General features: G+C 35.2%; 1 protein-coding gene across 1 annotated transcript; it reads right to left on the bottom strand.

The window, feature by feature from the left end:
* Positions 1–428: 428 nt before the first annotated feature.
* Positions 429–26594, bottom strand: SLC6A14 (solute carrier family 6 member 14). Its single transcript, XM_028523355.2, has 14 exons — positions 26369–26594; positions 25078–25243; positions 21762–21893; positions 19869–20030; positions 18948–19083; positions 17422–17554; positions 15419–15559; positions 9929–10157; positions 8069–8194; positions 6209–6327; positions 5474–5573; positions 5088–5197; positions 2817–2984; positions 429–1415 (listed from the first exon to the last, which is right to left on the bottom strand). The coding sequence occupies exons 1-14, from the start codon at positions 26414–26416 to the stop codon at positions 1248–1250; spliced, it is 1938 nt and encodes a 645-aa protein (XP_028379156.1). The 5' UTR covers positions 26417–26594; the 3' UTR covers positions 429–1247.

The raw sequence follows: 26594 nt of genomic DNA, 5'->3' as shown, positions 1-26594 counted from the left end.
GCCCCTTGAGCGTCCCCTACTGGGGACCTGGCCTGCAACCCAGGCATCTGCTCTGACTGGGCATCGAACCTGTGACCATTTGGTTTGCAGGCCAACATTGAATCTGCTGAGCCACACTGCCTAGGGATATCCTCAGAATATTTTAAATGAGCTCATCTTAAAACAGAAGATTTAATTTTTTATAATAATGTTTTACTTCTTTTTTAAGATTTTATTTATTTATTTTTAGAGAGGGAAGGGAGGGAGAAAGAGAGAGAGAGAGAGAAACATCAATGTGCGGTTGCTGGGGGTCATGGCCTGCAACCCAGGCATGTACCCTGACTGGGAATCGAACCTGCGACACTTTGGTTCGCAGGCTGAGCTCAATCCACTGAGCTACGCCAGCCAGGGCAGAAGATTTAAATTTGATTGAAGTCATTTCTACCTTAGTATTTTGTTCCATAGTCTATTTGAAATGATACCTAGATTTCAGAGAGTCCAATGAACTATTCTGAATTTTGTGAAACAGTACAAACTAGATGGGTCAGATGTTCCTTTCAAATGTAACCTAGGACAGACGTTACATGGAGAAGTATTCCAAGACACTGGTTTCCGTTTTCTAGATTTCTCACTTACTGGCCACAGCATCCTAATTTTTCTGTCTTTTTTAACATATGAAAATAAAGAATATAACTATCAAGTTCACAATGAAAGGTGAGCCATAAATCCATGAAGTTTTTAGACATTTCGATCACAAGTATTAAACTACAGTCCTCATGCTATATATATAGTCCATTTCTTCCACATATGTATAACATTTCTAATCGACTGAGGCCTTCAATTTTAACACATTCTTTTAAATAGACTGATTTATTTTCTCCAGGTTTACGGAGAAAAGTCTATATAGCGAGAAAATATTAGCACGTAATATTTTAAAACTTGTGTGATAGAAAATATAACTATTTTCTATATAATTCGCTCAAATGCCAACCTTTACTACATTAGAAAAACTGGACGGTAATATGTACAGAAATGTTACTGTGAAATGCACATAGTGTGTGCTATACAGATAGATCATCTAAAGGAAATACAATAAGCACATTGATAAAAATTAGTAGATTCACATTTTTATATTACATTCCTGCTTAAGTGAGAAAAATAGTTGTTTTACTATTATGAACATAATATATACATTTTTGTTCAGTTAACATACAAATAAATAAAATTTTCTCTATTCTAAAGCAATCACATTGCACAGGCACATATTCTTAAAAATTAGAACTTATTCTGGTTTCTGGTTTCCCACTGCCACTGATAGTAGGTATTTCATGGTCGGTCTCTTTCTTAGGATCTGCCATGTCTTTGTATCTCTCCCCGCGGTGTCGTTCCAAGTATGGGCCCCAGTTAGAAGCTGGTCTGCAGCAGCTTACAATGCGCTGAAATGGGGAAAATGCTGTCTTAGAACTTAAGTGCTGCGATCTGTACATAAATAAATATAAAACTACACTTTTATTTTAGAATGTTAAATTTTTTAAAAGATTTTATTTATTTATTTTTAGAGAGGGGGAAGGGAGGGACAGAGAGCAGGAGAGAAACATTGATCTGTTGCCTCTTGCACTCTCCCAGCTGGGGACCTGGCCAGCAACCCAGACATGTGCCCTGACTGAGAATCGAACTGGTGACCAGTTGGTTTGCAGGCCAGTGTTCAATCCACTGAGCCACACCAGCCAGGGCTAGGATGTTAAATTTCCTTGCCCTGCCCTGAGGGTGACAGTTAGGTTTACCTGGTTTCCCAGGTAAACCAGTGTATACCTGGGAAACTTCAAGAACCAAAGAGAGGGAGCTCCAGGGTGAAACAACTGATCTACATCCATTCTTGAACGGGCTTAGGTTTATTTAAAATCTGACTGCTGAGCTCACCTTGCCATTGCCCTTTGTCTTAGTGACGTGTCATAACCAACTCCATCCCCCTAGGCCTCCATGGAAGAGGGATGACTTAGGATCTAGTTTGTGTTCAAGGTCATTTACCAGGCTTTTTCAGTCTAAACACGCTATTAGGAAATGCATTATAAAGAAAACAGGATGTTGTGTGTGTGCCTGTGTGTGTGTGACCATGTTTTAAAAGTGAAGATTGTAGGGATAAAACTAAAAGATCACCTGCATTGCAACATCTCCAAGAACAAGTTAGTACCGGTACAGATATAATAACTTTCATGTGCTAAGCACTCTAACAGGGCCTGAGGCTACAGCAACAAGCAAGGCAAGACTTCTTCTTAAAGGAGCTTGTAGTCTAGTACAGGGAGACACGCAAATCTGTGTACAGCATAATACAATGTTATGCACATAGCAGTGAATGTTCGTCTCAGGTATAAAAGCAGCCTAAAGGAAAGAGCGATTAATTTGAATTTGATCTCATGGTCATAATCTCACATTACCACCGTATGGGTAGATTAATCTTTGGTTTGATCCTAGTGCTTTATATGAAGTACAAATAATATTAATTTTAAATTGAATTTAATGGGGTGATATTGGTTAATAAAATGATATAGGTTTCAGAGGTACATTGCTAGAATACATCATCTGTATATAAACTAAAAAACAAAATAGAAACAGACTGATGGATAGAGACGACAGACTGACAGCTGTCAGAGGGGAGGGGTTAGGTGGACAGCTTGAAGAAGGTAAAGGGATGGAAAAGCCCTCAGAGTCAACAGCATGGTGATTACCAGAAGGAAAGGGGGTGGGGGAAGGTAGGAGAGGGCAAAGGGGGGATAAAGGGTGATGGAGGGGACTTGACTTGGACTGGTGAACAAATAATATTGATTTTACGTGCTTACCTGAAAGATGTTTCCTTTAGCTTGAATTATTTTTATAATAGCCATAATTGGAATCCAGATAATGCAGAAAATAATCATACACCAGCCTAGAGCAACTCCCCAGTCAGGATATGGAATTTTACCGTAATCAGGTCTGTCAAATTTCACCAGTGACCAGATGAAAATTGCCTGTGAAAGTTAACACGTGAAAAGACAATGCTGCAGAGCAGACTTCATTGCACAAGTGATTTCAATTGCGCTAATTATTAGCAATTTGATTCCATTCCTTAGAAATAAAGCAATGACAATGAATGAAAACACGTTTGAGGAACTAAGACAACCAGGTAACTAGCCAGAAGACGGCAATACTAAGGGAACCAAACTATGTAATTTGTATTTGGCTTTGAATAAATTCTTCCAAAATTAGCACCTCCACATACACATGCATAAAACATACTAACACTTGTCTAACATGTGTTTCAATAAAATACCATAAAGTATACCTGAGGGAGAGTAAAATAATACCAGAAATTTTGTTATTAACTTTTAACTTACAGTAGCATGGTTTTATTCTACACCATAAGCTAGCCCACATGTGAATTAATTCAATGAGAATGTAAAGTACAAATTAGAGAGCATGCTGTTGCTCCTGGCTTAGCAATTGTTTCTCGTATTTCCCACCACATGGAGCATCCCTACTCCACATCCAAGCACTCACGCACTCACTTTCTAGTAGTACGCACATATTTACCAAAGCACACTTCACTTCCAGCCTCTTGAGAAAAAAACCAGTTCAATGTACGTTTGGGTGAAACAAATCTGAACCTTAAAGCTGAAACATGTTAAGGCCAAGTTTTCTTTAAAATCTCTTAAAAAAACATGTTGTAGCCTAAAACTAATCAGATATTTAGAAATTTGTAAAACAAAATGAAGTGATCAAAACCAAAAGTCACCTAGTAGTAGTTCCTCTAAATTTAGTTTAGAATGTGTTTAGATGCAAGAGTCTTTATAAAATGGATAATCAAATTTAATTTCAAAGTTAAATAGCTTAATTCCATTAATTTAGTGACAGTCATTTAAATACTTTTTACAATTACCATAATCCTACATAACTACAGGAGAAGAATGAGGGACAGTGAAGCTCAATGTATGTAACTTGACTCAAACGGCTGATGATGTATATCATGTCATGATCAATAGCTTGCATTTAAAAATAAACTCAGTTGTCAAACCTATGTAATCAGTGAAAGTTGGTTGGCTAAAAGTCTAGTTAGGTCTTCTGATTCGATAAGGGTCTTAGTTTATTACAGAGACTCGTCAGAAGGGTCAAACTATACTTCCCAGCACTGTCAAAATCATTTAGCGAGAATGTAGGGCATCCAAATATTTTAATTCAGCACATTTAGTCTGAAACTGGTCACAACTTGAAACTGACCTTGTAATGTTAAAAAAATTAATTTCCTCTAAAAGCAAATAAGCATGGTACTTCAGATGTGAAGCAAATTTTAGATCAAATTCTTTAGTGGCCTTTTCTAGACAAACCGTTGAATCATGGAGGCAATAAGAACCAAAACATCCTCTGTGAAGCTTTGTGACTGTCACACCCACCCCATTGTCTTTGGTCGAGGATAATTGTCTATCCCATCCAGTGTTATGTTCGCATGCAGCCATGTATTGCCCTGAACTGTTGTTACTTGCAGATAGCGTGTCTGTATGTCATGCCTCTCCAGTACAACGGACTGTGCTTTCCCTCAGCTCCTAAAGAGCAACAACTGTTACATTTACTGACATAACCTATTGTCTCCACTGTCACAGCTGAGTTTCTTTTGGTAATAGAATGTAGTAAGTACCTCCTATACAGACAAAAATATGCATTGAAATAGGAGTGTTGATTCTTAGCAATCCGTGTATTTGGATTGAATTCCATAAAGGCAGAGGTCATGCTCATATTTGCATTGTCTGTACCTAGCATATTTTTTAGGGAATGAGCAAACGAATGGTTTCTATTTATTTTTCCTACTGGTAAATCTTAAATATATGGGAAATTTAAGTCTATAGGGGCCTGTTTACTTTGTCAAAAAGTAAATGTTTAAACCCATGGCCTCAAAACTAACACTGCAGAGGCATTTAATTTAGGCAACTCAGAGGCACCAGTCATAAAGCAGAAGTTGAAAATCATTAATTTATGACATTACTTTGCCTTATTGTCTCCAATGTGAGTTATTCAAGTTTATCTTAGAAATGTTTAAATACACATTGTTGACACCAAATCCATACCATATGAATACTTACAATCAAAAGAACAGGCGTAATGGCAAACCAGCAAGCTCTCCACCATAGCCAGAATATCCACCTTTTTGCTCCAATCATCATTTCTATATCTTTAATGAATCTGTTCCCTCCTAACAAAACAATCGACAAACAGTGCATTCAGTCTTTGCTCATTTTCCCTCCATTAATCATTGTGGCTCCAAATTTTCTGCCAGAATGTTTCCCTATACTACAGGAACAAAGCATACACCTTTACATTTTATTTATAAACAAACAAATAAATAAATATATATATACTATATTTTGCCCAGTTGTATTGTAATTTACCATTACAGTGCACAGAGTGGAAATGATCAAACTAAATTATTCTCATATAAAGTATAGATAAGTCTATAGTCACAACTTACCATAAATCCAGATGACTCCTACTATTTCCAGTATAGCTGCAATCAAAATGCCCCATCCAGCACAGAAATGGTCAATCAGATTAACCCAGTAAATCCCAGCCTATCAAAAAAAATCATGGGGGGAGGGGTGGGGAAAAATACAGACAACTGTAATTGAACAACAATAAAATAATTTTTAAAAACCAATTACTTCTAAGTATAACTTGTCATTATTTTTATGATTGATTAGAGATTCAAATTAAATTTATTAATTTGATTATAACATATGCTCCTTGGTTTCGTTTCTGCCAAAAATGTGAAAAGGAATGCTTTCGAATGTGAATACAGATGTGGATTTAAATATCCCAAAAAGGATGTTCCTTTTATTCTGTGCCGAGTCAGATAGTTAATCGTCAAAATGATAGGCAGTGTCTGTGTGTTCCGTAGTAGCGGCCAAGATATAGAGTGTGTTTTTAAAGTCTAAAAGTTTATTGTGGTTAAGGAAAGTGCTCCTTATTGGGCCTCCTCCCCCTCTGCAAACTATACGTACTATCGAAATTGTGCTATCGAGGGAAACAGCCTGAACTAAAAGTCAGAAAACCTTGGTCCAAATCAGACTGGCACTTGTCATTAAACATCCTCTTAAACCTTGATTTTCTCATTTAGATAATAATTGAATGTCAATTCAGAATTTCTCATTTAGATATAGGTAAATATTCCAAGTAATATCTTGTCTATAAAAATACGGTAGTATACCTGAGTTACACAGACGAGACCCAGGAGGAACAAAACCAAGCAGCAACCCAAAGTTATAGGAACCCTCATTTTCTTCATCACTTTGGGAAATAAATCTTGAATTGTTGTTGTGATCGTTTCTTCAGAAGGGAAAAAATAGCATGTCATATGTCAACTCATTTGCCAATAAGTTTAATCACAGAATTCAACTTATGTTAATGAAATTACAAATATATGTTGAGAATGCGGTCTGGGCCCTGCTCCTTGCTTTTGAGAGCCACAGAGTCCTTTCTCTGGCCGTCACCACTCGTCAGTGCTGATAAAAGTCGAATGCGGCTGGATTTGTCAGTCTTAGTCTGTTTTATAAGGATTTGCATTGGTAGCAACTATAAGGAAACAGGTCCCCGAGGGCTGAAGCAGTTTGAGAGAGTTATAGGAAAGGAAGAAGTCCAGCGCAGCTTTCCAAAAAGGTGAACATTTGAATAAATGACATGGAGACAGAAAGTCCTTCCAGGTTTAAGAAATTAATGTGTTCACGAAATGGGCACTGGCTTAAAAGTAGAAAAATGTACGAGTGAAAGGACTAAGAAACACGTTTGAAATATTTGCGGGCTTGGAAAATCAATTAGAGGAGGCTCGACTTTATCCTATAAACAGTAAGCTATTAACATGTTTCATGTGCCCTAACCTGTGTGGCTCAGTTGGTTGGAGCCTCGCCCATAGACTGAAAGGTAGCAGCAGGTTCCATTCCCAGTCAGGGCACATACCCGGGTTTCAGGTTCTGTCCCCGGTCAGCACATGAACAAGAAGACGACCAGGCAAGCGATGTTTATCACATTGATATCTCTCGTGTCGATGTCTCTCACATCCATCTCTATCTCTCTGTCTCTCTCTCTCCCCCTGCCTCTCTCTCTCTCTCAAAGCAAAGAAAAAAAGTCCTCGGGTGAGGCTGAAAAAATGTTTAAATAAAAATAAATAAAATGTCTTATATAAGAGGATGATATAATAAAAACAGTTTCAGAATTTCTAAGTGTGTACCCTAAGGAAGATTCTTATGTGTACATAGAGCCACGTAAAGAATAGTCAGTGTAGCAGTGTGTGCAAGTGTTCAAAGCCGGAAATGATCCAAATGCCCCCATCATTACAGCAACACATCATGAATTAGCGACATCTATATGTCTATGTATGAACACATAGACATATATGTTGATAGTACATAAAAAACAACTTTCAGAATGGTATGTATGAAGTGAAATTTCACATTTGGGGGGGCATTGAACATTCATGGTATTTATGGGTACATTATAATATGTATACAAACACGGGCTGAATAACATCATTCATGGTGATGTTTATTTCTAGGAAGGGAGAAATATGAGTGGTATTAGGGAGAGAAGCATGGGATAGATACTTCAAATTCATCTGTAACAGTTTAGTTTTCTAAAAAATGTCTGAAGCAAATATGGTAAAGTATTAATGTTTGCTCATTTTGGGCGTCTGGCTCATGACTACTTTGTATTTTTTAATTTATTAAGAAGAATTTTTAAAATTCTAAAAAAGATTTTGTTTATTTAATTTTAGAGAGAAGGGAAGGGAGGGGGAGAGGGAGAGGAACATCAATGTGTGGTAACCCAACTGGGGACCTGGCCCACAACCCAGGCATGTGCCCTGACTGGGAATGGAACCAGCAACCTTTTGGTTCACAGGCCGGTGCTCCATCCACTTAGCCACACCAGCCAGGGCTAAAAAGAAGTTTTAGAAAGATTATTCTTAGAGTAAAACCTAGGAGAGGCAACGAGGGTTAAGAAAAGAATGTTTTTAAGTAGGGGAAACATGAGTGCAATATAAGAGGGATGGGTGAACCCTGGAAGCATTACTTACCAATGGAAGCAAACTGAGAGTCGAGACCCAAAGTCAACAGCATGAAGAAAAATAATATGGACCAAAATGGCCCCCCAGGGAGTTGGGCTAGAGCTTCTGGATAAGCAATGAATGCCAAATCAAAACCTGAGAAAAATACATAGCATTTTCATTTAAATTAGTTCCCAAGAAAAGTGACATAATTGGATATTTTCAAAGTTACATACTAGAAGAATTTCATTTGAATTTGGCGACCCAATTCATGATATACATTCTTTAGCCGCTGTTTCACTTTCACTTTAAAAGCATTTGGTGTGGTTGTTGAGCAATGTGATAGTGTGAACACGTGACATTAGTTAAACTACTGAGATTAACTTTATGAGTGGTACATTTGTCTCATAGGAAATCTAAACTATGTCATTGATTTTGTTTAACTGACTTTATTTTTTAAGTTTGATGAACAATAACAGCTATCTTAAACTTGGAAACCTAAATTCGGTTACCTTATGTACCCTAGAAATTCTAAAAGAATTACACTATCAAAAAAATATGTTTATGGAACTTCTTAGTGTCCAACCATCTCTTCAAATGTGTGCCCAAAATCATAATTAAATCTTATTTTCTATTTGATGTATGTTATCTTTAGAGATGTTTTTAAAACTTTCAATTATACTATGTGACACTTAGTTTTAAGTATTTCGATTCTCCATCCTCCCAGATGACCAACTTAGGCCTCAGGAGAATTCGCTTGTAGTCTAGGCACTTTCACTTCCTAATTATTTGATTTTCTGCCAAGACTTAACATTTCTGTGCATCTGCCCCTTCCTCTGTAAATGAGGAGCTGGACACTGGATGACCTCCACGGTCCCTTCTAGTTCTAACATTCTGTTCTCATTCATCAGTCTCTCCACCAAATGACACTAACCATAAATAAAAATTTAATAAGAAAGTCTTACTTAAAAGTACCCTAGAATTATTTTCCTGACACTCTGTATCCAGATAATTAAGCGACCCTAGCTAATGTCTTTAAGGTTAGGAAGTTCATTCATCACACTAGTTCTGGCTGGACACAGCCAGACGTAAAAACTCACTTGGGTTTCTATGTATATGATGTTAATGTGTTTTAAAGATTCAGACCAATACTGTAATCACACATGGAGGAACATATATATGTATGTACGTATGGGTACATATACATACATATATACACATATATACATGTACTTATACATATATACACAAGGGAACCTTTTTGCCCTGTTGGTGGGAATGCAGACTGATGCAACCACCATGGAAAGCAGTATGGAGATACCTCAAAAAATTCAAAATGGATCTGCCCTTTGACCCAGCAATCCCACTTCTGGGAATATATCTGAAGGAACCCAAAACACTAATTTGAAAGAACATAAATACCATTATGTTCATTGCAGTATTATTCACAATCATCAAGATACAGAAACTTCACATGTGTCCTTCAGTAGGTGAGTAGATAGCACAACTATGGGACATTTACACAATGGAATACTACTCAGCCATAAAAAAGAAAAATTTACCCTTTGCAACAGTATGGATGGAGCTGGTGAACATTATGCTAAGTGAAATAAACCAGTCCAAGAAACTCAAGTGCCATATGATTTCACTCATGTTGAATCTTATGAAAAAAACTGAACTAGCAAGTAAAGTCATACTCATAGAGAGCAGGATCACAGCTGTGGGGGGAGTTACGGGGTGGAGGGATTGAGCAAAAGGTAAAAGGACTTATAGACATCAACAACAGTGTCGCGATGCTGGGCAGAGTAGGGTATAAGGGGACTAAATGGTAATGGAAAAAATACAATAAACATTAAAAAACAAAGTTAATAATAATAATAAATTCCATACCTGATTTTACAACTTGAGAAACTTCCTGTCCAGATATGTGAGCCATGTGTCCCAATATAGAAAAAATAGCAAATCCAGCAAACACACTTGTGAGGCAGTTTGTTAAACAAACCACAATGGCATCTGAGTAGCAGTTGTTATTGAACTTATTGTAAGATGATAGAGCAACTAAGCCACCCCAAGCCACTGAGAGGGAGTAAAATATCTGAGTTGCAGCATCTTTCCAAACCTATGAAAAAATAATTAAATATTTAAAAACACACACTCTTAATTATCATTTACATAAAATATTTTATATATACAAATGAATAAATATAATGAAATAAACATGCAAGTACCCACTACTAAGCCTAAGAAATAAAGTGTTATCAGTCTTTTAAAGCCCTTGCATGGTCCTTCTTAATCATATTACCCTTCCAACCTCCAGTGGCAACTGCTATCCTGACTTTTGTGTTTATCATTGTCTTGTTTTTCTTTATATTTTACCACATATATATGTAAACCTAAATACTACAATATTTAGCTTTGCATTTTTGGAGTTCATGGAAAAGTTTTTTAATACATGTAAATGTATACAACTTCCTTTTCCAGTCAGTATTGTATGAAATTTATCCCTTATCAATTTGAACCATAAGACATTTCAATTTTATAAGTCAAAAATGAAAGACTATAGGCAAATTCATATGGTTCAGTTAAATATATGTAGTTTTAAACATTTGTTTGACTGCTGTATTGCCCCACTGTGTATATCACACTTCATTCTTTATCCTATTGATGGACATTTAGGTTGTGAAGTATTTTGCTATTAGAAACAAGGTAGCTGTGAATATTCTTGTCTGTCTCCTCATATCTGGTTGTGGAACTGTGATGTCATAGAATATATGAATCTTCTCTTTAACTAAATATTGCCAACTTATCCTTCAAAATTGTTGTACCACCTTGCACTTCTACCAGCTGGGTATAAGAGTTCCCATTCCTCCACATCCTTGCTAACTTTGGTCAGAATTTTTAATACAGTCTAATCTAGTGGCTGTGAAGTGAGAGCTGATTATCCTAATGAATTTTTATGGTTAGTATGTTTTAATGTATTATACTACACAGTTGTTTTTGTCTGTGAAATTCCTGTTCATGTCTTTTGCCATTTTTGTTTGCATTATTTGCCTTACTGGATATTTAGGGATACCTTATGTAATTTGGATTCTAATCCTTTGTCTACTATATTTGTTAATTTTTTCTCCCAATCTGTGGCTTATTTTTTCATCTCTTATCATTGTGTCCTTGTATGAAACAAAGATTTTGTTGTTTTAATGTAGCTAAAGGTGTCCATCTTTGCTTGTATTGTATTATCCTTCATTTCTCTTAGAAAAATAATCCTTAAAAAAATAATCCTTAACCCAAGGTCATAAAGATAGCATGCTATATTTTCTTCTAAAAGATTTAAAGTTTTGTTTATTTTAAGTTTTGACTCACTTGAAATTGATATCATGTATATTAAATTGGAAATATCAATGAATTTTTCTCAAATAGAATATCAATTGTCCAAAGATAATTGATATAATTAATTATGTCAGTTAGATACCAATTATGTCAATTAAATACTTTGTCCTTTTCTCGTTGATATGCATTGCCACCTCTGCCATATGTCAAGTTCAATATGCTCATGAGTATTTCTGGGGCTACTATTCTTTTCTACTGGTCTATATGTCTATACCAATGCTAACACCACATTATTTTAATACCTATAGCATTATAATATTTTTTTTGTATCTGGTAGGACAAGTCTTCACTTCTTCAGAAGCATTTTTTTTGTCTTTTTCACATAAATTTTAGAATCAGTTTTCAAGTTCCACAGCAAAATATGCTGGGGATTTTATTGGAATTCTCTTGACTCTACATATCAATTTAGAGACAACAGAAGCATTATTCTAACAAGGATAGTACTAGGCAATTTTTGAACAATGATGATACTTTTAGGCATCCCTTAGATCACCCAATTCCCTCATTCCATGTTTTGATTAGAGCCTCATGTAACTGGCCTCACCACTTTAAGCAGCCCCTTTCTCTTCATCTCAACCTACTCCACTCCTCAATTATTCCCCCTTTTACAATTTACCCCTGTTATACCTTTTCTAAAGGACGATAATTAATCTTAGAAACTAATCTAGGTAAATCCATTTAATAGTGAAGTTCTGTAGATATAACATCACCCCAAATAAAAAATCTATTTGTGCAGATTTCAAATAATAGAGCAGGCATATGTTTGATCAAAAAGTCTTGTTTTAGTTTATCTGAAAACAGGACTTGTCAGTGGAAGCAGGCTATATGATGTGACTGAGTTTTAGCTCTATAGTCAACAAGAATAAAGTTTACATCCAATATCTCTCACTCTCTTTGACTTCAACTTATTTAACATGTTTAAACCTGTTCTTTCATCTATAAAATGGAAATGGCAACAATGATAATTATTATGTATCCTAAAATGATGTGAGAAACATGTAAAGCAATTAGTAGGATGCTCAATGGTAGCTATTATTGTTATTATAGAAAGTAAACATGAATTGATACTCACTTATGGAAGTTAAAAACAATAATTTCCCCCCTGAAAGGTATATAATCTATTTTTAATTACAATAGAAATAAAGTTTTTATAGAGTAAAATGAATATTACTAGACCTTCAAAATACAGCTTGATATTAGATTGTTGTTACACTGTAACTGTTTTACAATGGTGAGAAGCCAGGAGGAAGCAAATGGATAGATAGATGATGATAGATAGTTGATAGATAGATAGATAGATAGAGAGAGAGATAGATCATGGCTATTTTACTTATATATAACAAAATCATGTTAGAAATAAAATGTTCTCTTATTTCTTCGGTGGTTGTACATGTTAAAAGATAAATAACACACTTATCTTGGTTGTTCAGTTTCTTTTACTTGTTATATTATGTATGCATATGTGAATTAGAGGGAGCTGGAAATGGTGTGGCAGATGTGAGTTGTCTAAAAACATTACAGAATACCATAATGTTTACCTAGGTTGCAAAGAAAAGTGAAGCAAAATTCCAAAGATAGTTATAATGTCCATGTCTACCAATCTCATAGCTATATACAAGATAATTACTTTAGGGGTTAGGAAATCTTAATTCAAGATGCAGAAATTGGTTGTGTAAACTTAACTAAATATGAATCTTTCTGGGTTGCAATGTTACTGCTGTAAAATGAGTGAGCTAGTAAAGTAATCGCTGAAGATCCTTCTAGCTATAAATTTGTATGGCTCTCTACTCTATTACAGATCCCAATAGAAATAAAATACACAAAAATAAGGAAAAATATACATCCTAAGCCTAGTATGTGGACAGAGAGGAATTTTTTTTTAGATCTAAGAAAAAATTCTAATTGCCAGCAAACCCAAAGAAGCAGTGGAAGTAGTGTTTGTGTTGCAGTGGGGAGCTGGGAGGATTAAATTTTATGTTTCACAAGGAGCTTCAAAGATAATAGAGACACAGAAACACAGACCAATAAAAAATATTTATATAAATTTTTTAGGATAGCTTCAAGGAACTATAAAGCCCAGGTGATTTGAGTCTGGTAAAAGCAATGTAAAGAATATGAAAGGGATTTTCCAACTGTGCTCAAAGTTGTGGTGTTTAAGGAAAATGAAGCTTCCCCTTCTTAGATAAAATGTTGCGTCTATAACAGACAAGGATGGGAAAAGCAGGATTACAGTTGTTCATATGGAAAAGGACATACAGGCTATGACTGTTACAATAGTTTAGTTGTAATTTTGATGTGGCTGTGAGAGAAGTTGAGCCACGTTTACCTATGCCACCATCTTGACTGGGAGTCTCCTCTATCTCAGTTTTCAATATGCCTTCCTCAGTAAGCTTAATCATTTCTAGCTTTTGATTTAACATGAAAGATGTGCCTTTCTTCCTTTTGCTTGAACACTTAGAAGCTATTGTGGAGTTGTTTATAAACCTTATTTCAATACTGTTATATCTCAGAGAATAGGGAGGCCCCAAGAAGAGGGAGAGAGATAGGAAAATGGCTAATGTGTGGAACATTCAGAACACACACATTTATAGATTAAGTTCAGTGTCATATATGGGTGTGATTTGTGGTACCTCAATATTTACAGTAGTAACATCAAAAATAACAAATATTAATAATTTAAAAGTTTGACGTAATGCAGGAGTTACCAAAATGTGACAGAGACATGAAGTGAGCAAGTGCTGTTGAAAAAATGGTGCCAATAGATTTGCTCAACGCAGAGCTGCCACAAACTTCAATTTGTAAAAATCACATTATCTGAGAAGTGCAATAATGCAAAGTAGCATAAAATGAGGCATGCCTGTGTTTAGAAAATAGCAATTGCTCCTGGCTGGCATAGCTCAGTGGATGGAGCGCGGGCTGTGAACCAGTGTTGCAGGTTCGATTTCCAGTCAGAGTACATGCCTGGGTTGCAGGTCATGACCCCCTGCAACCGCACATTGATGTTTCTCTCTCTCTATCTTCCTCCCTTCCCTCTCTAAAAATAAATAAATAAAATTTTTTAAAAAAAGAAAAGAAAATAGCAATCGCAGGAAATGAGCATGAGTTCCACAAAGAATACAATAGCAAACAAAAATATCTATTTTGGATAACATTACCGGATGTGACTAATAAAAAAGTGAGTGCATTTTTAGGTTGTTATCAAGACAAGCATAGTATATGGACTACACTTACTTTTGATGTTCCTTACATTCAAAATTGTAAAAGTTTTTGTAAAAGGTTTTATGTACCTGTGATTCAGATAGCCATTATCTAAGATGGAGGAAAGTTAAAATAGGGTTACCCAATTTATATCCATGATGCATGTTTATGTTTCTGGTGCCAGTGACAATTTTGTTTATGTAATACTTTATCCATTTCAAATTTGTGTTTCACTTCACAATTCATTTGTCAAAATTTGATCTTACCTTTGGGATACTAACTTTTGAAGAGAATTAAAATATATATCATCTATTAAACTTTCAACTGTAATCTTTAAATCTACTATGAGTTTACCCAATAAAACACATGATCCTAGTCGTCAATTTATAGGTATTCATGCATGAAATACTGTTTGTCAGATTAATAAGTCCCAAATCGGGTGGGGAAGTGGTGGGGGAAAAGGCAGACAACTATACTTGAACGACAATAAAATTTAAAAAATGAAAAACCAGTAAATCCCAAATCTTTGTGGTCAGATAGAATCAGTTATATGAATAAAAGGACTTTTAGAATCCTATTGCTAAAAATGATGATCACACTTCCAGTAAGAAATCATTAGTGTCATGTAAAATAGCTAAGTCAAACATCCTAGTGGACAGGAACACTAATAAATTTAACTAACTGTATATTCTTTTGCAAGCTGCTACATTATGACACTGTTATGTTACCAAAGATTTTTGGCATTTGCTTTTAAGGTTTATCTCCTCAGATAATTTGGAATATAAATTGTCTTACCTCTGCTTCCATAAGTTTTGTAAAGTTTGACTGTGCTCCAATATAGTATGAAATGCCTTTTGACGCACCCTCCAGAGTTGCACCTCGTATTAACAGGATAAGTAGGACAAGATAGGGGAAAATAGCTGTAAAATATACCACCTATCAAGAAAAGCAATCAAAATTTAATTTCATTTACAAATAATAGTATGTAACTGTATAGAAATAAAATCATTAGCCAGTTGAGATTAACAAAATAAAGTATCAAAAATTTCATTCAGTTATTAATAAATCTGATGATACCAATAGTTAAGTTGGCATAATTTCCTCTTCTTATTCTCACTACTCTCAAATTATCCATTTTGCAAACATTCTGATGTATGAAATAGCATTTCCCAGGTTCGTGTTGTAAACACACAATATATCAGCAGTGATAACTTGGAATCCAGATGGAGTGTTTTGTAAAATATATCCTTATAAATGCCTGAGGGGACTGGATATCACCTTTCTGTAAATTACTGCATTGAGTTGGTTTTAAAAAATGATTTTACCTGGCTGGCATAGCTCAGTGGATTGAGCGTGGGCTGGGAACCAAAGTGTCCCAGGTTGGATTCCCAGCCAGGGTACATTCCTGGGTTGCAGGCCATAACCCCCAGCAACCGCACATTGATGTTTCTCTCTCTCTCTCTCTCTCTCTCTCTCTCTCTCTCTCTCTCTCTCTCTCTCTCTCTCTCTCTCTCTCTCTCTCTCTCCCTCCCTCCCTCCCTTCCCTCCCTAAAAATAAATAAATAAATGTTTAAAAAATGATTTTAAAGCCTGCAATGGTTAGTATATACTCAGTCCCCAAGGAGAAGGACAATAATCTCTAAGGAGATGTCCAAATCCCATGGAAGCTGATTAAAGTGAACAGTAGACACTTGTTGTTACTGTCATCCTTAAAGCTACCATTAATACAGTTTGGCAGCACACATACAAGTGCACTGCTTGTGTCCTGGATAAAACATGATTTCAAATGAGCAGATTGCCTTTGAGGCTGGCTTTTCATTAATGTGAATGATCTCTTTGATCCATAGATGTCCTATGTTTGATAATATGCCCAAGGAGAAAATTTAAACAAGTCATCCAGAGGCCTATAAAAATTAATGCATTGGGTTAATGACTTTTAATGGACCCTTTCAATATTAACATGAAAAAGGAACCAAGGCTTTCAAAACTGTGCAATTGAAACATTATTTTGGGGAGTTTCCATTGATTTGTGATGTTCACAATATTTTTGAGACCTAACAGGATGTCCCATCACAACTGAACATTAACAGAATGTGCTAGATATTGTACTAGGGATCAAAGATAGTATCCATAGTTATTCCTGTTCTCCATTTTAAAGGAAATTTTACTCTAATAGATATAAACATGTAAACATTCACTTTTCTGGGTACTGTACAACTGCTCACAGAGAAAATTTCATGTTGTTCTCTGAAATTATCATGGTGCTTTCTGAAATTTTAAAAAATAAAACAATGAAGGAGGAAATTATATTCTCCATAAGAGGACTCTGTTGAGAGAGAGGTTTCTCATTCATTTTTAGCAAACTTTAAGAGAATGATTACATAGTTGTTGTTTTCTATTCTCCTCCTAACTAGGGGAATCCTGACATAATTACCCTATAGAATAAGGATCTGCACTTTCAAAATCAAACATTACAGTATATAAGATGCTTGTTTAAATAGTAGGAAAGGTAACTTTAAAATATATTTGCAAACTACAGAATACTGTATCAACTAGAAGGGTCCAAGTTTTGACTGAGCAATTGCACAACTCTAATATTGATTTGTGCTTGTTTTGTTTTTTCAATGATAGCAGTGATCTTGTGTATTTCTTAGATCTAGACTGCCTACTTAGAAAGCTTTTCACACATTTGAATGTTCCCAATATGGAAAACAACATGCATTTGATAATGCTCATAGTTGAACTATAATGATATTGGAAAACGGCTCCATCACTATCTAATGTGTTTCCTAAATTACCTTGCCAGAAGACTTGATTCCTTTAAATAGTGCTGCACCAACTATGAGCCAAGCCAAAAGAAGACAAAGTGCTAAATACCACACAATTTCTCCAGTTTCATCCAGTCCACTTGAGCGTTGGAGTGCCACTTTGCTGAAAATACATAAGCCCTTTTATGAACACAGAATCACGTGTCTTAATACACTGAATTTTGTCACATTTAATCCGGGGGGAAGCCTCATGAGTATTTTATCTTATTAATACATCAATGCTGTGTTAGCCTTTTATTGATACTGTTGTATGGAGGGGCAAAAATAGTTCAGTGAAAAGCCAGACTGACTTTAGGCTTAAATGCAATCGATATGAGGTTGCAAGCCCTAGAATAAAAGATCTACTGATTCCTTTACCTATAATTTTTCTGTAATATTTCAAAGGTCCATATGTCAAAAATAACCTTGCATTATATTATTTCATTTTACTTATTGTATTTTTCTCAAGATAACAAAGACATCATTTAAAATTACATTGAAATAAAGAACAATCTGACAGTAACCAGAGAAAAGGGGGAGAAGGATAATAGGGTATAATAGAGGAAAGGCCTTCAAGGAACATGCATAAAGGACACATGGACAAAGCCAAAGGGGGTGGGTTTGAAGATGGGAGGTGGGGGTGGGTGGGGCAGCGAGGCATGGTGGGGTGAAAATGGAGACAACTGTACTGGAATAACAATAAAAATAATAATACAAATTTAAAAAATTACATCAAAGATTTTCTTCATTGTACTTGTACATTGTACTTGTATTTATCACCAAACCTAACTGACCCTGCTATTCATAACTCTTTCAAAGGTGTTCTTTAAAATTCTATGATTTCCACTAGGACTTGTGTTAGTCTGGATTTTAATTCATAGCTTGACGTTTAGGAACATTCAAGATCCAAATTTTAAAGGGGTCACAAAGGACCATTAGCAAGCAGATGAGAAAGAACTCATTACAGCAATAGTCAAGAAATTAGGTCAGGGTAAAGAAGGGTAGGTATACAATAAGGAAAATTAAAAAAGAACATTTCAAATTAATAAAAGTAAATATAACTCAAAATATTTTCTACCATATAGTGACAATTATAAGCAAAAAGGATAATAATGAGTTGCAGCCTTAAATAGCAATTTTACCCGCAAATTACTTATCATCCAACTGTTTATCATTAGAACTTGCTAATTACAGTCTAAAATTTGAATACTTTTTCTTCAAAGCAATGACCTAACCTATAATTAATCAGTGCTAAATAAATAATTACTGGCACTGTTGTGCCCATTTACATAACTAATTTATAAATGATAATTTGTTGACTATGAGCTAATTTCGCATGTTACTACTATTCAGACAGGAGCGGTAAAGATTTGAATCAAATGGAGTAGAATTTGTTCTGCTTCCCTTTTTTCTACTTACATGAGTTAAGAAAAGAGGTGATTAATATTTTATCATTATTTATTTAAAAAACTTTTTAGTAATATCTATTTAAGAAGTAGATCGTCTAGGGTACTTACTTCCAATACTGTTCACTGGGAAGCTGCCCTGGCTGATAAACTTCACTTCCATTGATGCAGGTCAAATTGTTGGCATCTACCCAGCTTTTATTCACATGGATGATCACCCCTATTGTACTCACATTGCAGTGAGTTACTAAAAATTATAAAAAAGAATGCACATGCAAACATGTACTTAGTTTTAGTAGAGTACTTTCCTGGAAAGAAAATTTTAACAGTAAAATATATAAAGACTGTCTAAACTGTTACTTGGTGAAGGTGGGGTAAAAATTGTACAAATGGAACAAGACATGCACATTCAGTATCTTAAATCTGTACTACTAACCTAGGAATATCTTGCCTTTTAAACTGTGATTATATTTATGGTCATAACAGCTATAAAGTAACAATAATTTCAGTTGGGATTTAGTGCTCTAAGGGACTTTAGTATGTGGACTTATTTAATCTATATAGAAAATGACACATTTAAATCCCTACTGTTCAATCTTTTTTACTTTATCCTCTGATATACAAAGACAACCCCAGTGGTAACAGTCTACAATATTAATGATGCATTATTCCAAAGATTAGCAACATATGACATGGGCAATACTCACTGTCTCCTGAAATACACTATAACTATCAGACAGTGCTTTTCTCTCCTTTTCACCTTCCATTGTCTTTTTTCTCTCCTGCCCATAGCCTAGATCTGCAAGTACTCCTAGTAGTTATTTAGCGTTATTGCCTGTCCTCAGAAATTAACATTGCTTTAATCAATTTTCAGGTTATATATGCTTTCTTCTGTTTTTATCACTAACGTATGGCTCACTTAAAACTGCCCCTGACTTGGTTAAAAATGATTTAATATTTTAATTTTTTTATAAAATATAAAAGAATAAAGCAGACTTAACAATGTTTCAAAAATAAATTAATTAATTTTACCTATTGGCGATCTGCTACAGTTTTGATCTGCCCAATAAGAACAAGTTTTCCATGGTAGTTCACTTTGAAAAGAAGCAAATAGGTAGTAAAGACTGTAGGCAATTATGACATTGTAATAGATGGTCACAAAAATGGATATCAGGACCATTGTAATTCCCACACCTGTAAAACAGAACAATTAAAAATCCAACAACTGAAGTTTCTTTTGCTAATTCATAAAAAAAGCTATATCACAATTTCCACAAAATCTATTTTAAAATAAGGTTATTTCAAACAACTTTTTCTTTGAGGAGTAGAAAGGCAATACAACTGTCTAAGTACCTTTCTTTCCAAATTTAAAATTATTTTGATGAGCCCTGGCTGGTATAGCTCAGTGGATTGAGCGCAGGCTGCAAACCAAAGCATCGTAGGTTCAATTCCCAGTCAGAGCACATGCCTGGGTTCCAGGCCACGGCCCCCAGCAACTGCACATTGATGTTTCTCTCTCTCTCTCTTTCTCCCTCCCTTCCCTCTCTAAAAATAAATAAATAAAATCTTTTAAAAAAGATTAAAAAATAAAATAAAATTATTTTGATGATTGGCTTTCTGAGATAGTTTTTAGTTGATTAGAAAAAGGTACTAAGATCAAGGGCATATCCATTAATCATTCTTATGAAGTCTGTAAATTCTTGTCAGAGTAGGTACTATTCTTTAAAAACAAAAAAAGAGAGAAAAACTATTCAAAGCTTATATCCTATTGACTCACTGACTAACACTTATATTTTGATCCATAAACCAACATTTTGACAAGTAAAAGATACAGCCTATGAATTAATGTCCTAAACGATAGTGTACACCATTTCTACAGTACATGTAAAGAAAATTCAGCCCTGGCTGGTGTAATTAATTGGATTGAGTGCCAGACTGTGAACCAAAGGGTCACCAGTTCAATTCCTGGTCAGGGCACGTGCCTGGGTTTCAGGCCAGTCTCCAGTAGGGGACGTATGAGAGGCAACCACACACCGATGTTTCTCTCCCTCTCTTTCTCCCTCCCTCCCACTCTCTAAAATTAAAAATATATATATATTTTTAAAATTTTCTAGAAGAAAAGAAAATTCAATAACTCAGTAACAACTTCCAAAGTTTTCTTTAACTCAGTAGTTTCAAAATGCAGTTGAGCGTACTTAATGTAACTCCTATGCTTAAGACTAGCTTTTGAGTTAGTTTCCTTAATATTCCAGCAAAATATACTGTTCACATCACTATAGATTTATTTTTGATGATACTTGAGGCTTTTACAAATAGTTCTCAGTTGCTAGAACATTCCAAATTATATCTGATTTTCAGATAAAAAGGCTGTTTAATAACAGTCAAGGCATTTAAAAATTTTTCTTACTGGTGTCTTATTCTGTTAGGAGCATCCAAGGGAAAAAATTGTGACCTGCCTTTCAATTTTTCTGAATGAGGCTTTATAAAACATATGCAAAAGCAAGAAGTCAAAGACCATCCAAAGTAGCAAAAGTCAGAGCCATGAAGTGACTGCAGAGCAGGAACATGTGCCAAGAGAACTGAAAAAGTGAAAATAGGAAAGGAATGACACCCTTACAACCCTCTCTAATAGCTTTCCTTACCCCTCCCCATATCTGCAGCCTGAGACAACCAGAAATAAAAGTTAACATTTGATTTTTAAATTATATGTTGGCAAATATGCAGGAAAAAATGTATGCATCTTTGCCTTTAACCTATCTAAATCTTTTTTTTTTGCTCTCTAAGAAACTCACTTTAGAATAGATAAATAAAATATATTTTTTAAAAACCTGTCCAAATCTTACACAGTTTTATTCCAAATAGTGAGGACAACTATATGCATGAATAGGCCAGTCAGTACAATATAGAAAATGTTTTAATACCAACCTTGGAACAATGGAAGAATTTTCCATACTGAAACTGGACCTAAGCTAGCAAATTGTCCTAGTGAACACTCGAGGAAGAACAAAGGTAAACCAGCCAATGCTAGCATAATTGCATAAGGGATCAAGAAGGCACCTAGAAAATGAAAAAAAAGGAATATTATATCTCTAAATCTTAATGGCATTTTGACAGCCAGCATAACATTTGAAAGCATTCTTACATAGTGGTGTCAGAGACTACTGGGCTTAGGCCCCAAATTCACTACTTTCTGGGAGAAAGTCCTTTATTTTCTAAACTTGGATTCCTCATCTATAAAATGGGGATACTAGTACCGTAAGTCCTCACTTGACATCCTTTATAGGTTCTGAGACTTTAAGCAAAATGGCATATAATTAAACCAATTTTACCAATGTTGCCAATTTTAATAAAACGAATTGATATAAACAAGAGGTAAGCTCCTACGGCATTTCATCAATGTTATAACAAAACAACGTTGAGCAAAATGACATTATTCGAGGACTGGCTGTATTTCATAATGAGGTTGTTGTGAGTATTAAAAACAATAGCCCATAAAAACCAAAACAGAGGAGTCAAATGATCATAGATTTTGGATCCAGATAGAACTAGGTTTATATCCTGGTTCCACCATTTACTAGTTAGTTATGCAGCCTGGGGCAGTTTACCTAACCTCTGAACTTTGCATTCTTTGTAAATAGGAAGAACAATGTGTACCAACTCATCAGTGTGTGGTAAGAGTTTAATTACAGGACCTATGAGAAAACACTTGGCAAAATGGCAGGCACATGGCATATCTTCACAATTAGTTTTCTTCCTTTCTCTTTTAAAAATAGTCTATTTTTAAGACATAGGGTATAAATGTTAAATGTGGTTTGGAGTGGAAGTCATTGCAGTTAAAGTCATTATTGTCCAGTTATAAGGGTCTTCATTCAATTTAATAAGAAATTTATTGCTTTTGTTAGAAGAGCCTAAAATTTTGAGATGCATTTAGAGTAAACTTGCAATTTCATAAGGGCTAATTATCTTACATTTAGATTATCCAGGCTCCTTTTTTTAAGAAACAATCTTTTATGTTTTCCCTGGTCATTTTTGGAGCATAATATTGCTCATTACAATTTTTATCACATTGTGCGTAAAAACAGGGACATAATGCTAAACATACTGATCAATTGCTCTAGAAGTCTGAACAAAATTTAATAAGAAAATATGAGGATCAGTGGATAAAAATGGGCTTTTGGATTATGTACATTTCATTTACCATGTTACATTTTTTTCTCATGAATTTTTCATATTATGATACTGTAACATCACACCTGGAAATTACATTTTTCCAACCCTCAAAATATATTCTACTATAAATAATGAGACAATAACTACTTGTCATGTGCAAGTTACTAGTCATTTGCATATAGGGACAAATATGTTTTTATAGATGTTGCAATATGCATATTCTCATTACTGCGACTAATAGAAGTGTAAATCCTGTCAATGGTAAATACAAGGAAAACATAATACAAAATATCCCTGTTTAAATACAATAGAAATCAAAGGCTTGCTAGCCCAGTGTATATAGGCTGTGGGGGGGGAAGAAAAATAATTATTTTTCTGTGTTATATGTGACTTTTTACCCATTACATTTTTTCATTATTAATAACAACCATGTTGGTAAATTGCTAATATAATACAGTGGTCATGAATTCATAATACTGCTAACCTGGACATTAAGGTAGTATGATACTTGTCTTTCATAAACTGTTAAAGAGAATCTACATGTAAAAATGATTCCAGATTTTACCATATTTTTAACTTCAACTGACCATATATTTAAAATTGGTTCTATTAACATTTGACAAATTTGAATTTTATGTTCATCTTCTATGATTGGGCAAAAAGAAAAAGAAGCAATTGAGAGAGCCTAGATCACCCATTACCAAAATGATGTGACCTTTAAAAACTGAGAGCCCACATAATATATTAATTATTAGAGGAAATGGTGAAAGATAATGGCATACAATAAATAATACTATTTTGCTTTGGCTTTGTTTAAAAATACTCTATTAAACCTAGTTTAATATGGTTCCTAGAAATTGATGGCAACTACTGGGTCTACCTATGGTGTCGAGTCACAGGGAATTTCTTATTCTAAACCTGAATACAGGAGGCTGGAAAGGAACTTGAATGCTTCTTTTCATTACACTAGATCTTAAGACATAGACACCAAAAAGGTTATGATTTCTGACCCATTTCCAGTTCAAACTTACACCAGATTATGACAGAAACATATCATGACTGAATGACATAGGTTCTAGATAGGGGAATTTTTTTGCCACCAACACAAAGTTTTTAATAAACAGAGCTTCTTTCTTAAATCTCTAAAGGCCATTGTGAATCTTTTAATGCAACCAATTAACAAGGAATATAAGATTGAAATATCACCACACAAAATCCTATTGTACCAAGAAAATAATTACAGTGGCACAGTTTCACTGGTACCCAATTATGAAATAAAAAGGCATGTCACCTCTGTACTTCTAAGAGAACCTGTAATTACAAGTAAATAAAATATGGTGTAAGTGAAAAGTTGTTTCGACATTACTTGAGAATTATGCAGTTCATTCTGTATCCCTTTGTGTGTCATCTCAGAGTTATTTTTTTTCTCCTTACTCTAATTGAGCCCTCCTTAATGATTTCTGGGGTATAAACAGTATTATTTTGCAGAAATTAAACACCCAGTCTTGAATTACATTCTATTGCATTTTAGAAGGATCTTCTACATAATCAATTCAATTAGGGATATATGTAACTGAATATTGCAGCTTAAAATACTAAACCTTTAATTACTTTTTAATTAACTATGTCCACACTTAAATTTCCAAAATGCATTGCCATAGTCCATTTACACAAACAATTTACTTGAGTTTCTTATCTGACCTAGAATTCACTGTCTTTTGCTTAGACTCAGCTGTATATTAAGCAAAACAGTAAAGTCTGAAGAGATTATCACAAGAACCTATAAATTAAGAAAAGCCAGTCACAACAGATTACATAGAATCTCAAATGAGAAACTCAGAAGTGCTGAATGTACAACTTTTATCATGATTATATCTGAGGATTTTGTGAAGCCACCTTCTTAACTGGTGCTGCAAACTTATAGTCTAATAATAAATGCAGTATGCTTGTTTCCCATCCTCCCACTAACCCAAAACATCATATACCATTCCTCAGTTCATAAAATACCCTCAGAGGCCATACAGAACCCTACTTAAAACTGGAGGGGAAAGAAGTGGGTGAGAGAAAATACCTCCGCCATTGTTGTAGGTCAAATATGGGAATCTCCACACATTCCCCAATCCAACTGCGTATCCAACCATAGATAGAAGATAATCTGATTTTTTGGACCAGTTGCCACGGTCCTGATTCTCATCATTTTCGCCAACATGGAAATTTTCAGATGAAACTGTCACTTTCTGGAAAATGGAAAGCATCAACACTATTATTATTAGAGATTCTAGTGTTAAAAAAGAAAAATAATTTCACAAATGCAGAATGACAGTGAGAGACAGAGCAACAGACACAGACACAGGGAGAACCCAAAAGCCATAGAACCAGAGCCAAGGGGAACACTATTAAGATTGGGGAGATTTCTGCTAATGGTTGCTTTTATTTTACATTTACCTCTTGAAATAGAAAATCACTGTAGGCAGATATTTCTACTACTTCTTTGGGTTAGATTATCCAAATTTTGGTGGAAATATTACATGTGGCACCCAGCATGAAGGGCAAATGAAGGTGGACAAATAAGTTTTGAAATACAAAATATTTACAATGAATTAGGTAAAATCAACACTTAAGATTGTACAAGATTTTTTAAAGTATCAACTATAGTTTCCACTAAAAAAAAAAAATGGAAAGAAGGAAGAGAGGAAGGAAGAAAGGAAAGGAAAGGAAAGGAAAGGAAAGGAAAGGAAAGGAAAGGAAAGGAAAGGAAAGGAAAGGAAAGGAAAGGAAAGGAAAGGAAAGGAAAGGAAAAAGAAAAGAGGGAAGGAGGGAGAAATTCATAGACTCCCTTTCCATAGGCTGATAGTTTTGGATGTTTAGTGATAAGAGAAGTTTATCTTTGCTCCCTATCTTGAGAGTAAAATCAGTGTTTTTCTGAAAGCCACAGAATAATATTCAGGGACAATTTTTCCTGTCCCACCAGGTGGAGCAGCAGTCTCTCCACTTCAGAGGAGATAGGTTATCTCCCAACCTGTTAACTGCTCTGGGGTATGGAGGGTTCCTCAGGTCGCATAAGGACAATGTGTTTTCTCATTTTCCTCCAGCATATGAACACAGTCTAGAGAGGAGTGGAAAACAGGGTTTTCAGGGCACACTTAAGGCATAGGCTGAGGTGCCCCTGTCTTCCAGCTACCAGAGAAAGAGGTGCTCTATTTTCCCTTTACTCTATGAGGACACGTCAGGCTCACTGTAAGGCAGTTGAACAGAAATGTAGAGAAGAAGTGGTAGCCACAGAAAGCAAAATCTGAGACTTGCCCCCCCTTAAAATTGTCCTCCCCAGGCCCTCCATACCTCCACAGCCCCCAAACCCCTACCTCTTTCCCTCTGCACTTGAAGAAGCTGGGACACTTCAACTTGTCCATTGTTCACTCACTCCCACTGCTTGCTCAGCCTTGTCTCGCAGTCTGGCTGAGCTCCACTGGTGGCAGGTGCACACTCCCCCGTTGCTACCTGTCAGAGTGAACCACCTTGTCCAGGGGTGGGACCATTTATGGAGCAAAGCTCTCTCCTCCCCCTCTAGGGCTATCTGTCACGTCAGTT

This window comes from Phyllostomus discolor, chromosome X (genome assembly GCF_004126475.2).
Source record: "Phyllostomus discolor isolate MPI-MPIP mPhyDis1 chromosome X, mPhyDis1.pri.v3, whole genome shotgun sequence".
NCBI classification, from domain to species: Eukaryota; Metazoa; Chordata; class Mammalia; order Chiroptera; family Phyllostomidae; genus Phyllostomus; species Phyllostomus discolor.
This window is presented reverse-complemented; position numbering and strand designations above follow the sequence as displayed.

Excerpts from the sequence above, each read along its gene's own strand:
- SLC6A14 (XM_028523355.2), bottom strand. The coding sequence starts at position 26,416 with ATGGACAAGTTGAAGTGTCCCAGCTTCTTCAAGTGCAGAGGGAAAGAG. Across the intron at positions 15,560-17,421 it reads GAATCAAGTCTTCTGGCAAG|GTGGTATATTTTACAGCTAT; the intron begins GTAATTTAGGAA and ends TTTTCTTGATAG. Across the intron at positions 5,574-6,208 it reads GTCTCGTCTGTGTAACTCAG|GCTGGGATTTACTGGGTTAA; the intron begins GTATACTACCGT and ends TTTTTTTGATAG.